The sequence below is a fragment of the Paroedura picta genome, chromosome 14, assembly GCF_049243985.1.
Source record: "Paroedura picta isolate Pp20150507F chromosome 14, Ppicta_v3.0, whole genome shotgun sequence".
Taxonomy (NCBI): Eukaryota; Metazoa; Chordata; class Lepidosauria; order Squamata; family Gekkonidae; genus Paroedura; species Paroedura picta.
The window spans coordinates 22164589-22178443 of NC_135382.1; the positions used below are offsets into that span (position 1 = coordinate 22164589).

The 13855-nt window shown below is 42.1% G+C and overlaps 3 protein-coding genes across 4 annotated transcripts in view; 2 read left to right on the top strand and 1 right to left on the bottom strand.

The window, feature by feature from the left end:
- Nucleotides 1-5625, top strand: part of SLC7A6 (solute carrier family 7 member 6) — a 34506-nt gene extending 28881 nt beyond the window's left edge. Inside the window, exons 7-10 of the mRNA XM_077310786.1 lie at nt 252-348; nt 1020-1169; nt 1647-1830; nt 2786-5625. Coding sequence (XP_077166901.1) covers nt 252-348; nt 1020-1169; nt 1647-1830; nt 2786-2877 — 523 coding nt within the window. The 3' untranslated portion in view covers nt 2878-5625. The remainder of the gene's footprint in view (nt 1-251; nt 349-1019; nt 1170-1646; nt 1831-2785) is intronic.
- Nucleotides 5626-7132: 1507 nt separating this feature from the next.
- On the bottom strand, nt 7133-11971 carry SLC7A6OS (solute carrier family 7 member 6 opposite strand). Its single transcript, XM_077310787.1, has 5 exons — nt 11741-11971; nt 9987-10346; nt 8680-8883; nt 8179-8305; nt 7133-7714 (listed from the first exon to the last, which is right to left on the bottom strand). The coding sequence occupies exons 1-5, from the start codon at nt 11915-11917 to the stop codon at nt 7602-7604; spliced, it is 981 nt and encodes a 326-aa protein (XP_077166902.1). The 5' UTR covers nt 11918-11971; the 3' UTR covers nt 7133-7601.
- A 135-nt stretch (nt 11972-12106) lies between these two features.
- Nucleotides 12107-13855, top strand: part of PRMT7 (protein arginine methyltransferase 7) — a 30494-nt gene continuing 28745 nt past the window's right edge. The window contains exon 1 of one of the 2 annotated variants that reach the window (XM_077310785.1): nt 12107-12264. The gene's annotated coding sequence lies outside the window, so the exon portion shown is untranslated. Of the gene's footprint in view, nt 12265-13222; nt 13356-13855 lie in introns of those variants that run through there. The other variant, XM_077310784.1, reaches the window with a different exon arrangement.

Below are 13855 nucleotides of genomic sequence, written 5' to 3' on the forward strand. Positions count from 1 at the left end.
CTGAAGCAGTGGGCAGACATAAAAACAAATCTCAACAAACTAAAATTAATAAAACCTGCTTTTCTAAGTTCTGGCAGGACAGATTTGTGTAGAAATAATTCTGTGTAGTCAGTTCTCATATTTCAGATTACTTTTAAATCTTGTACATAAAACTATATTTTCATTAAGGATGAATTCAGAGTTGTCTGCTGGCCTATTGTACTTAGTTTCAGATTGTATAGCTATATCACAGCTGATCTGTTGTTTTTCAGGCTATTCTTTGTCGGATCCAGGGAGGGTCACCTTCCTGACCTCTTGTCTATGATCCATATAGGGAGGTTTACTCCAGTACCTGCACTTCTCTTCAATGTAAGTGAAAATACTAAGAAGATCACTGTAAGTGCTGCCCATCACAGAATTTGTCTTGTGGGGAGAGTTTAATCAGAAGTAATGCACTGGCTGAATCCAATGAAGTATAGAACTGATTTTCTCTGGTCTTTTGTAAAGCTGTCCTATCTCTTCTACCCCTCTCCCACCAATAATGAGGATAAGCAGGGAGGATCACTCCTCATCTGTTTGTAATTTGGTCTGTTTTCAAAGGATAAAATTTAAATACAGGTTTTCCTTCTTGTCCTGTGTAAAGTGCTGTCAACTTATGGCAACCTTGTAGGGTTTTCAAGGTGAGACAGTGGTGTTTGTCATTGCCTCCCTCTGTGCAGCAACCATGGACTTCCTTGGTGGTTGACCCTGCTTAGGTTTCAGTGTCTGATAAACTATCCTGGGCTATGCTAGTGGTTATCAAATAGCATTCCAAATGGAAAGAGCTGTCCGGAAAAGCCCATCTATGGACCATCCAGGGGATAGATGATCTGTGATGGTGGAACAGCTGCTGAGAACATACGTGCCCTTGTTTAACAAGATGGACAACATTCTTAAGCTCAATATATTTTGTTGCAACGTTATAGTTAAAAGAGAGCAAGCACTGTTGCTGATGCCTCCCTTGGAATTTTTAATATCATTTTTGTTACCTTTCCTAACAGTGTTCTATGAGCCTGATATACTTGATTGTAGAAGATGTCTTCCAGCTTATTAACTACTTCAGCTTCAGCTACTGGTTTTTTGTGGGACTATCAATTGCCGGGCAACTCTACCTCCGTTGGAAAGAACCAGATCGGCACAGGCCGCTCAAGGTGAGGACCAGGGCTGTGATTTGTGAGGGTAGCTTGGTGGCAGAACATACATAATGAATGCAGAAAGTTCCAGGTTCAATCCCTGACATCTCCACCCAAATGTTCTCAGATGGAACTTTTACTACCCAAAGAAGTCACAGCTTCTCAGATGGTGAACAGCCTTTTTTCTGATTGAGACCATGGAGGGCTGCAGGCTAACAATACTGTGGGATTAGTGGTCTTTTATAAGGCACATTCAGGTATTCATATATAAATTCATATGCCATTTCCAGTAATTAAATCTGCAGTCAATATATTGTGGAAACCTTAATTTTCATGCTCTGTGAGCATGAAACACACCTTTGTAATTGGAATGCATGTTAGAATTTCTAGACTGTGAGGAATTTGGAAACTTCATTACCATGGGGGAGAGAAAAAGGAAATTGAAGTGTATATGCTCAAGTTACTTATTTGTTGTTCTCATTTCCTCTTTTTCAGTTGAGCCTGTTTTTCCCAATATTCTTCTGCATATGCTCAGTATTTCTGGTGGTTGTTCCACTCTATAGTGACACTATTAATTCCCTGATTGGTATTGGTATTGCGCTGTCTGGGATTCCAGTGTACTTCATGGGAGTCTATTTGCCTGATTCCAAAAGACCTCCTTTTGTCAGCAAAATTTTAGGTAAGGAAGAAGAGTGAGGGTGGGGATAAGTCCTTAATTAACAAATAACTGGGTAACAAGACTACGAGTGTAATTTTAGATGTGTCAACTAGGGAGCAGCCATTATAATTTTTAAAGGAAAAATGCAGGTTTTGTTTATGTAATAAAAAAGTATGTTTATAATACTACTTCTAGTTCCTGCTGGAGTTTAGCAAGATGTCACAGCCATAAAAGAATGTAAAGGGGCTCAGGGTAATTTTGCTTCCTGTTGCATCAGTACTGCCACATAAATCTCAAAAATCCACTTACCCATCACAAAGTGTGAAGGGCTCATTTTGCAGTGTGGGTGGGGTATGTGAAAGACCCTTGAGTATCAACATTTTCTGCTGATAAGTCTCTGGAGCCAATCTCATTTCAGTTAATTGTAAGCACAGCAAGTTTACCATTTTAATTTTGTATCAATGTTTGTAAAAACTATATTCAGGCTTGGGGAGGGGTATGTGACTGGAGTTACTAACTGTGGGTCCCGCCCTATTATATGCTTTACTACCAGATCCTCCGGGTTTATATCATCTATTACCACCTGCATAGGTCCTGAGGCTGGAACAGCAGAGCTGAGATTGGGAGAATTAGAGAAGTTATGCTGCCATCTTATTGTAATTGTTTGTTATGGGGTTTTATGAGTTGTATTGTGATTTTATTGGTTTTATATTTTGCAAACCGCCACGAGACGTCCATTGTCGAGAGTGGCTGTATAGAAACATAAATAAAATAAATATAAAAATACATCACTGTGGGACAAATCCAATCTAGCAGTGAGGATAATGAAAAGGACTCAGGTCTTTTGGTTGGCAAGAGATGCAGAATAGAAACAAGCTTCAATTTCTTTGGAAAATTCCATTTTTTGTTTCAGTTGTCAGCTCTGATGTTACTTCAGTGGTTTCCTGAATAATTTTATGTTTTACCTCTTGGGCAGGATCTGTCACTCGAGCCACGCAGCTGCTTTGTTACTGCGTTCTGACAGAAATGGATACATCAGAAGAAACTCTAGAAACGAAGTCTCAATAGAGATGCAAGTGAATAACACTAAACTAGCCATGGAAGAGCCCTTGGGCACAGGGCACAATGTGGGCACAGAGGAAGCAAGACTGGAAGCAAGATTCACCCCTACCCCCCTCCCAACAGGGGCCCTTGCCCAGATCATACTGTGTCATGATCTAGGGTTGAGTTTTGGAGTGTGGATTTTTGTTTTTGTTTCTTGTGAACTGTGTTTGAGAGGTCAGCCGTTCTCAGGCATAGAACTCATCCTGAAAAATAAGGAATTTTTTTTTGAAAGCAAACAGCATTCTTAATCAAAGGTCAGACATTTGGCAAACTTGAATTTTGAGCACCAAGGCAACAGCATTTTATTTATTTATAAATATATATTTTACCAGTTCCAAGCCAATTTAAAAGGCACCAACAAATCCTTCTAAGCTTGAGGTAAATTTTGGCTGCAGACCTGTTTGAACTGATGGTCTGTGGCAAAGTGATCCATCCCAGGTTGAATTTGACATAGAATTCTATGATTGTTAGGAACTCCTCTCTACCAGCAGAGTTCACATAGACGTCTTGGTGTATGTATGGACCATAGAATTCTTGCTCCAATGGTGCTGTTCAGTACTTGCACATATAATCATATTTTTTATTAGACAGGTACAAAGTTATTATTTTTATGCTGAAGAACAATCTGGCAGCTTTTGTTCGGATGGTTCAGTTGGGACCTGTAGAGTAGCATATTCAAATAATGGGACATTTAAGTACTTCAAAAGGCTGAGGATATCAGAGCAGAGATTGGTTTGCATTCTGTTTCCAGCGCTATTCTTGTATAGTTACTAATGAATGCTTATCAGAGACCTTTCCTATATTTAAAGACTTTTTTTGTTTTATACAGTAGAACTGTTTGGCAATACCAAGACTGGAATTTTCTAGCTTGGTATGTGGGTCTGTGAGAAAGGGGGTGGAAATGTTAAACTTTAAGTACTTATATACTATACAAACTCTTCTGTGCTTTCACAAATATATTTTTCACACACCTGGCTTCCCCAAACTGTTAATGGAGAAAAAATGAGAATTTACTACACTCCCCAAGGCAGGGGGCAGAAGGAAGCACTACACAGGAAACTGACGGTAACAGTGCATTGCAATGGCAGTGCATCTCTTATGTTTCCTACACAAAGGTTCCCTGGCACAGCTTGAGCTGCCATGGCAGCAGCAACTGGAAGAGTCCTGAGTGAGGTTTTGCCTTGTTTCCTTCTGTTTATGATGGTGAGGCTCTCTGCCTTTTGAAACAAGAGCTATTGCAGCAGCATCAAGACCAGAGACCCTCCTGGAAGGGTTGTCATTACTACCAAGGAAGGCTCAGCAAATCGCATTACACTTGGTGTTCTGTCCAAGGTGTGAAAGGAGCACCATCCTCTTGTAAGCACAGTTTAGCTTGTTGTGTGGTGGTGGGCAAGAAAGCAGAACCTAAGTGGCCCCTCTTTTGGTGGTAGCTCATCCTCTGGGGGTAGGTGGAAGGAAATATTTGTTTTCCACCCCCACCCCCCACGTATAGATTGTCAGTTGCTCCATAGTGTGAAATAATAAGAAATCTGAATGCTGAGATAAAGACCAAAGGTTTCTACCAAAAGAATATTCTAACATCATGGACAGGTCTGATGTGGGCAGTAGAACCCAATCGTGTGTGTTGTCAAAAATATGAATGTTCTTCCCAAATTTGCCATGGTAGAGGACATACAAATACAGTTGTGCATCAGCTTTATAAAGGGTAATTAGTACAGCTAGTACTTGAAAGGGAAACTATCCACATGTCCAACTTCTGATTGTGGGAAGACCTCAGAAGGCTTGCATTTTTGACAGAAAGTGGCGTTGTCAACTATTTTTGGTCCTTTCGTGTAGCTGGATTTATAATTTAATCTGTCTAGACATTAGTTATTGATGTTTAACAGTGGGAAATGAGTCTTCTTTTGAAAGAAGAAATTGTGTCAATCATGGGTCTTATTAGTCTTGATAAAGGAGATCTGTGATTAAGGCTGAAATTCCTAGTAAGCCCCACTTATTCAATGGGATTTCACTCCAGATCAGATTTGCTTATGATTGCTAAGATTTTTTTTTTAAAGCATCTGTTTGTGGCTGCTGATTTCACCTTGTGCCGGTGTGTGTCAAGGGGGACAATAAACACATGCTGATATTGTTTTCTTCAACAAGAACAATGGTAGGGGGGGGAAGAGTTTGATTTAAAGCAGGGGTAGTCAACCTGTGGCCCTCCAGATGTTCATGGACTACAATTCCCATGAGCCCCTGCCAGTATTTGCTGGCAGGGCTCATGGGAATTGTAGCACATGAACATCTGGAGGACCACAGGTTGACTACCTCTGATTTAAAGGATCAGACTTGGCTCCCTGCACAACCTTTTCAACAATGTACTGCACTTCAACCTACCTTTACTTTTTTTAAAGGTTACGATGGAATCCAAACTGCCCATTTACATTATACAGTAAAACAGTAGCCTGTTAGAGATCATGTAATCTGTAGTGTCTCCCACTTTGTTTCACCTTAGCATGTACGAGTGGCATTCGTGTATGAACTTTCCTCTGTATCATTACTACACTCCACTGTAGTGTTGCAGTGGAACTTTTATAAAGAGTCTGCATTGGATGGTTCCAAAATTGTCCAGCTGATTGTAACAAGTGGCTGCTTTTGTGTAAGAACCTGGGAAGGGGTATAAAGAACTGACTTCCACTATGTGGGAATAAAAATAATGAGAGCCTGGTATTCATGATCTTTTTGTTGCTTGAATATGAGGGAGAACCCAAGCCAATTACATTCACATGCATAACCTTATCACATTGGGGATGCAGGCCCTGACAGTGTCTTAGAATTGCAGAAATGGGGCTTTGAAGTTAAACTGCTTTGCAAAGAAAAACATTAGACTGCCTTATAATATATATACTCTGCCAGTGGTTCTTTGTGCAGCTGGGGTCCTAGATGCTGCATTCAGCTTTCCTGTTAGTTGCAAATCTTAGTAACTTCTGTACCTCTTTCTCCATCATTTTGTGCCTTCGCTGCTTAAAATGTTCCAGCTGGCTCTTCAAATTATAAACAGCAGACGTTTAGAGGATACAGCAGTTTCCTTTGACTGGTTTCCTAGAACCTAACAATTGGAATCAAAAGTAACACAGTTGCCTAACCCTAGGAAGGCATGGAGCCAGCTGGCATTTCTCTGCTTTAGGACAATGCTCAGATATGGAACTATTCCAGTGTTTGTACTGCCGTTTTCTATACGAATGATGCAACTGCTACTATTTTACCCTGTCCCATTTGGCATTATGGCAGAGGAAAGGACAAATGCTTGGAGCAGGAAGTACATTGTGGTTAAATTCATTTCAGTATTCATAGATTTGGGAGCAATTTCAGTTTAACCCAACTGGACTTCTACTTTAATGTCTTAATGACAGAATGATTGTACTGCTGGCCTGCCATCGGATTAGAAAGTTGCCACAGAATACAAAAGTAACTCCCTACCTCAATTGCAGGGTAAGTCCTTACTTACAGCAGCCCTCCTGGGGAATGTGTTAGTCTCACCATGCAGGCACTCAGCATTGGTTCACAGATGATATGGCACAGAACTTAAACTCCAATAACTCAAGAGAATTCACATCCAGGATGGCTAGATTGCTCCATTAAATCCTATAGAATCTGAATGTGCATTTTTACACAATGAATGGCTTAAGTCTATACACTTAGTCCCATCTGCTGAACTGGGGATAAATTTGTACACTTTGTAGCAAAGATTAATTACTTTTAAATGCTTAAAATTCCTGAGCATCTTTTCGGCTGCAGCCACATTGATATTGTTTTCTATATTGATCAAATCTTTTATTCCAGCCTTAAAGAGATTTAAAATCTATTAGGATAAAATGTGAGCATCAGTGGTATAGGACTAAACTGCAGTACTCTGCCAGTATGAAAAATACAGGGCAATAACTGAAAACGGCTGAGACTTCTCTTGTTACAAAATAGCATATGAAGATAATATGTTATAATTATTGGGGTAACTAAGCCATTGCTGTCACTGCCCCTTAAGTTGTTGGAACTAGAAGGGAAGAATGAGCCTCCTAACAAAAGGATGTTTTTGAGGTAATTAAATCACCAAGTTTCCTTAAATTAATGATGGCAGCACTTCACACAAACACAGAAGGGATGAGTGTAGGCTGTCAGTCAGCATGTGAGAATCATCGGAATAACACTGCTTCCATATTAAAAGTGAGAATTATGACCATGCAATTGTGAGAGAATTTAATACAAGTTACATTGATATATTCATTCACACATTTGAAAACCAAGTATTAGCAGCCCAGCAATACTAAAGTGCAAAAGGGAAGATCAAATTATTCTTCAGTCCGTAGAAGAAGGAGCATAAAAGTCAAGTACTGACCATGGAAGGCAAACTGACTTCTTTTGAGAAGGAGTCTCTTCTTGGTACTCTTCTGTCTGGCACCAAAAGTAATTGTCAAACTTGTCAAATCCCAGTGTGGTAAATTTGGTACCTGATGCATCCAGGGATCCTTTCATGTCTACTGTTATATGCAAGCAGAAGTTGCAAAAACAGGGACAGAGATATATCCTGAGTCCTTTCCATTATTCCGTAATCCATGAGCAATGGAATTCCATGAGCCACACAGCATGAACCGTGGTAAGTGACAAAACAGGCCCTTGTAAACAGTCACCTCGTGCTGAAGTTCTCTGTGCTATTCAGAATCCAACTCTTGGATCCCATCATAGTCAAACTCCTGGAGGACATCAGCTTGATATTTCTCCCATGTTCTTCTGATGTATCCACTATCTTCATCACTGCTGCCACCTAGAGCAAAAACACATTTATGCATGGCATGTAAGAAACCACTCTATAATATAGCAGCGCTATGGCTAGGAGTTTATTTTTGTTAACTGACATCTTGAGTCCAATGCCTTGAGACCTTGCCATTCTCACTTAACTGATCAAGTTGCCCCTGTTGACCCCATAAATTCCCTAGTTTAAAGGAATTCTAAAAATACCAGTTAATCCAATACCCTAGAGGTCATACCTGACTCACAAAAGGTGTTTCATGCAGCTTAATGTGTCTGAAGAAATGTGCTGTGCACACAAAAGCTTACACCTTGAATAGGATTTTGCCGGTCTTAAATGTGCTACTGGATCCAAACTTTGTTTCACAAAAAGCGTTGTTGTTCCTGGCCCATGGACTGTTCATTATTGATGGGCCAGTTCTAGGCGTTGCTATTCAGAATGGATTCAGCTGCTCACGATCAGTGTCAGAAGGTACTCACTTGCTTCCCTATCACTATCTTCCTCAAGTAATTCATCCTCATCTGGATAGTCATTACGCCAGTTGTTCTCGTTGTTCTCATCATCTTCATCCTCATACACTTCCTCTGGGATGCGCTCTTCATCCACCTGCATGTTACCAAAAGGCACTGTTTTCAGAGAAAACCCACTTCATCCAGATTGTCATCCAGTCAGGCTCCACAGCCATTGCACACCAACATCATGAATCATCCAGCATCCTGCAATGGTGGGTATGTAAAGAGCCAGCTTCAAATCTCTCTTTGGCTGGTCATTTTTTCAGCCTCACCTTACAGGATTGTTGTACAGGGAAAACATGAGAATAAGAACTATGCACAGTACTCTGAGCTCCTTAAACAAAGGTAAAATGTAAGTAAAACCACCATGGCACCCACTGAAACCTTTAATATTTGCAAAATCATGAGAACTTCAGAGCTTCTCATTCTTCTCTTTTGCCCTGAATGTTACTTTTTCCATTTCCTTACCAGTTCATACTCCTGTGTGTAGGGCTGTACGGAGAGTATGTTCTTAATCCAGCCTGGAGATACTGTTTCCATGTAATAGATATCATAAACATAGTCGTCTTCCTTCATGCCACACTCTGCTTCTTTCGTACTGTCAGATAATGTTAGACGTTCACGAATCATTTCTACGGCATTGCAGAGAATCACATCTGGATCATCAGTTTTCTGTTAGGAATAGAAACAATTATGGGAACCCAAAATTACTAATTTGGATCTTTTCTACTTAGTAAGCTTTTTGATGAATTTTGATTAAACTAATTGATGTACCAAGCCAAGAGATTTACATGGTAAGGCAGCTTGTTCAAAAACACATATTGTTACATCTGCTTCCTAAACATTCTCTTTTTTGCTTCTTCATCTCTAAAGTGGGATGTAACTGGATCACAAAGAAAACTGGCTGAAAGATTAATCTGCTTAGTTTTTACTCAGAAATCTTGTAATCTTTCAAAAATAGCCCACTTCTTGTTATTATGTACACTTGGAAGGTAATTTCAAAAAGTTATCCAAGAAACATGTTGCTTATTAGTTCCCCAAACAGCATGTTTAATCAAAAGACGTGAAAGAGACGGAGTCAAAAAAGATTGCCTAACAGTTTGGGCATCAGAGGAAGTGGGCTCCAGTCTATGAAAATATCACTATTAATCTATTAAGTCTTTAAAGTACAAACAGAATTTGTGGTGGTTTTCATTGCAGCTGAATATTGCTGCATGCTAGCATCTAGTGGCAGAAGTTCAGAATGTTTGCATTAGGAGCTAATAATTTAAGAATTGTTGGCTTTTTTATCTTTTAGGTCAACACAATCTATTAGCCCATATGAATGAGCTATAAGGCTAAATATAAAAGTTCTGTACTAGAAATAAATGCTTTCAAGGTATGTTGATAGTGTCTGAAGTAATGAGCTGAAAGTTTCCCACCAATGAATGATGATTACAGAGAGTGCGTTTTTGGAGAATTGCTTTAGTCGCTTGAACCAGAGATGCAAAATTTCAAAGAAAAAAAACTTTCCTCTGGGAAAAAATAAAAATACATGATTCTTCCCTCTCAGAAGTTTACAGGGTGTTTGACTATCAAGCATTCTCAAATATACCACAATGTCAATCTGTGTCTCAAAATCAACATCTGCCTTTCTAAGCTAGATAAATATGGTCAAAAATTCTGATAATGTACACAAATAAGTTTTCAAAATACTCAAAATGCCATATTCATATATGCTATCAGCATGGTGCACTTTAATGCAGACAGCCGTCCACTCTAGGCTTAATACCAACCTGTGGAATGCAAGGATCTTTCTCCACATTTTCCTCTTGTATGATATCAAACAACTGAAATTCACCACAGCAGCCTGAAGGAGCATGGCTTTCCTCCTGGGATGGGTCCTTTTTTGCTTCAGAGGCCAGCTGCTTGTTTTCATTTGATTCTGCCCAATCTGCAGGAAGAGTGTTTTGGTTGTCAGTGAAATTTGGACGATGGCTAGCTATCAGGTGGTAGCGGCTCTCCTGCCTCCTGGCTTGCTTGGAAGAGCGAAGATCTTGTGTTACTCTCTGGGTGCTTCCCAACGATGGCCGCAGGCGCTGAGCTGCTTTGTCTTTGGTAATAGCTTCTTGGATGTACTTCTGAACAGGCTCGTCCTGAACAAAGCAAAAATGGAGCATGTTCCATTTCTGTCTTAGAAGTTTGTTTTTTTTAAAGCTGCATACATATGTAATGGCACGCCAAAGAAATAAGAGCTGTCTGCAGTTAGTACATGCTAGAGACCATTTACAATTTTGAATCATGGAACCGTAGAGTTGGAAGGAGCCATACACACCACCTCAATGCAGGGTCAGCCTAAAGCATCCATGATCAGTATCTTCTAGCTGCTGCTTAATGACCACCAGTGAGGGGGAGCTCACCATCTCCTTCGATATTCGACTCCACTGCTAAACTACTCTGACTATGACCCCCACTCCCCCAATATATAGCTGGAGCTGTCCTATACATAGTTTGAATATATTACTGCAGGTCCTATGCTCTGTCATGCTCTTGTCCCATAACTGTGAAGAAAGTGTCATGAGATCCAGCAGGTGCCGGAGAATGACTTGCAACAGTGTGGACCTTAGGCAAGCACATTAATCTGCCTTCTGCGGTGTCAGACCATTGGCTGTCAAAACCAGCATTCTGACTGATTTCACTTCAAGGCCTTTTATCTCCTGTCTAAGGAAATTCCTGGAGATTTGGGGAAGGCCAGAGTTTGAAAAGGAGAGACAGCACAGCAAGAATGATATACAGGAACCATAAAAACCTTTGTAGGTAACAGTACCTACCAAGGTTGAATGTATTGTTACAATTATATTACTTTTATTGTGCACAATAAAAAAAAACTTTACGAATTAAGAACATATGTCAAGCCCATAGAAAAAGAAGAAGAGTTGGTTCTTATATGCTGCTTTTCTCTACCCGAAGGAGTCTCAAAGTGGCTTACAGTCGCCTTCCCTGGCTGCATGTGGGGGAGCGCAGAATCAAACCGGCTCGCCAGATTAGAAATCTGCACTCCTAACCACTACACCAAACGAGGCTATTGCAAACCAGTATGCTATGCTGGTTGGCCAAGGGTGGCCTGGTTGACCAAGGGTGGCCAAACTATGGCTCTCCGGATGTCCATGGACTACAATTCCCACGAGACTCATGGGAATTGTAGTCCATGGCCATCTGGTGGCCCATAGGTTGGCCACCTCTGCACTATGTGAACCAATGGACCAACACTTATGAATCGAAAGCAACCCAGTTCTGAACACATATAGAATATGTACAGCAGCCAACAAAAGCTCCAGAGTAAGAGCCTGTAAAAGAGAAAGGAATAAACTGTAATTCTACACAATCAAAAGTAAATACACAACGCGGCCATTTCCTCCGGGGAACACTGATCTCCACACTCGGCTGCAATTCTGGCAGCACCGCAGGCTCGCCCGGCAGCCAGCAAACCCCGTCCAGAGAAGGGGGGGGGGGAGGCCGGAGGCAACGCGACATGGCCGGCGGCCCTCACCTGAGAGGCCACGGTCGCCACCAGTTTGAAGAGATTCTTCTCCACTCCATCTCCGCCGGCGGGGGCGTCGGCAACCTCGGACTCGGTACGGAGCCGCTTACAGGCCAGCAGCAGGGCTTCGGCCGGCGCCGACCCCCCGCGTTTCCGCTTCACGCGAAGCACCGCCGCACGCTCCATGGCAACCGGAGCAGGCCGCGCTACTCCCAAAGGATGCTGGGAAGAGAAGGAGGGGCGAAGGCTCTGCCCCGCCCTCGAGTGGGATTCGCGGCCTCCTCCTGCCTCCGGCGCGTCACGCCGCTTCTCCCCCGCCCATCAGCGTTGTTCAAAGGGGCACAGTCACGGCGTCTTTTCCACTAGACGAGCGTGTTTCCATGCGATTAGTAGGAATGCTTGGGGCAGATGATGTCAGAGCGGGCCAGCGGTATAGGGGTTAGAGCGCGAAGGAAAGTCGGGTTCACAGTGCCACGCTGACGGGGAATGAAATTGCACGCACCCACGCTGGCCCAAAGCATCCTTTTATAAAGGCAAGTAAAACATGATATTAGTTAATAGTATTTGGTAGGTTCAAGTGGGTAGCCGTGTTGGTCTGAAGGAGCACTACCAAAATCGAGTCCAAGGGCACCTTTAAGACCAACAAAGATTTATTCGAGGCGTGAGCTTTCGTGTGCTGGCATACCTCCTCCGACAAAATGGAACAAGGATCATGAGAGTACAGATATACAAAAGTAATCAATGGCAATTTAGTTAACTGTGTTATAGTATTCAAATTATGCCATATTTTGCTGTATAATTCTTTGCTAAAACAGCTGATCAGTCCTTTTGAGTTCAGTTGTAGTTCACGAAAACTCTGGAGAAATAAAACTGCCCATGTTAGTCATTAATGGCAGACACTTTCCCAGTTGTGAAAAGAATTAAAAGACGAGTTGCTTGCCCCATCCGACTGCACCGAAGATTGGAAGCAAGTGACAAGCTGGAAAGTTATCTTGTCCTGAGACAAGACAGTTAGATTTGAAATTGCATTACTTATCACATTACAGTCACATTGTCCCAAATAAAATAAAAAGAAGAGGGGATTGTAAGGAATGTGGATATAAGTGTTGAATGAGGTTGGCATGCATAGTGAGATAAAATATATATGTTCTTGTTGAGTCCAGGATATGCTCAAAACAATCTCATGATTCTTGTTCCATATTGTCTGAGGAAGTGTGCCTGCGCATGAAAGCTCATGTGTATTTCGACCTACCTATCCATTTTAATATGTTGTGTTGAGCCCAATAAGAGAGAGGTGGCCTGGACATTTAATCACAATTTTTAAAGATAAGCAAAGAACCGATCACTAGCCAGACCTGTTAGGGCCTCACAACAACCCTGTAGGTAGGCTCCTTTTCATTGCAGCGGGCAGGGCAGAAGCCAAGAGCCCCGGCCATGCACCGCGCCGGGCTGCTATTCAGGGGACAAAAAGGGATAAAGTTACTCCTCAAAGGATGCGCAGGGTGAATCCGGAAGTGTCGACGTGAGTTTCCGGCAGGGGAGAATTTCCAATTGGGTCGCGGTAGCGCTTTGCATCCTGGGAAGATGGCTGCGCCCATGGCGCGAGGCGAGAGGCGGCTGTCAGGTGAGGAACTTGGCCCGGGGTCTTCCCATGTGGGCGAGGCGGCCGGACCTCGTGGAAATCACCCGAGGCTGTGATGTGGAGATGGCCAAGAGTAGGGAGACTGGTCTTCTGCTCGGGTCCTCCCTCCTCCCCGCTTCCTAGAGCCAGTATACCTCTGAGCGTGTGCAGAGTCCTCTCTCCTTGGCATATTTTGTAGCAGGATGGGGGAGAATTGCCGGGTTACCCGCACCTCAATCTTATGACTAATAAATGAGATCTCGTTTAGATTTGAGTTTAGCATAGTCCTATTGTTCATGTTGTATTTTTTGCATTACATCGTCTCTGGCTCTGCAGACTGCCTCTCCCCTCTCCAGATCATCATCCTTAATAAAAGGCCTATTTAGTGAAGACTCCCAAATTTAGTATTTAAATTGCCAAAGAACACTAGCTTTGGGGGGTTCCGTCCCGGAAAGGACTAAAATAATGTGCAGACTTTGTATGTAGCAGCAGGGTCTTTGTGA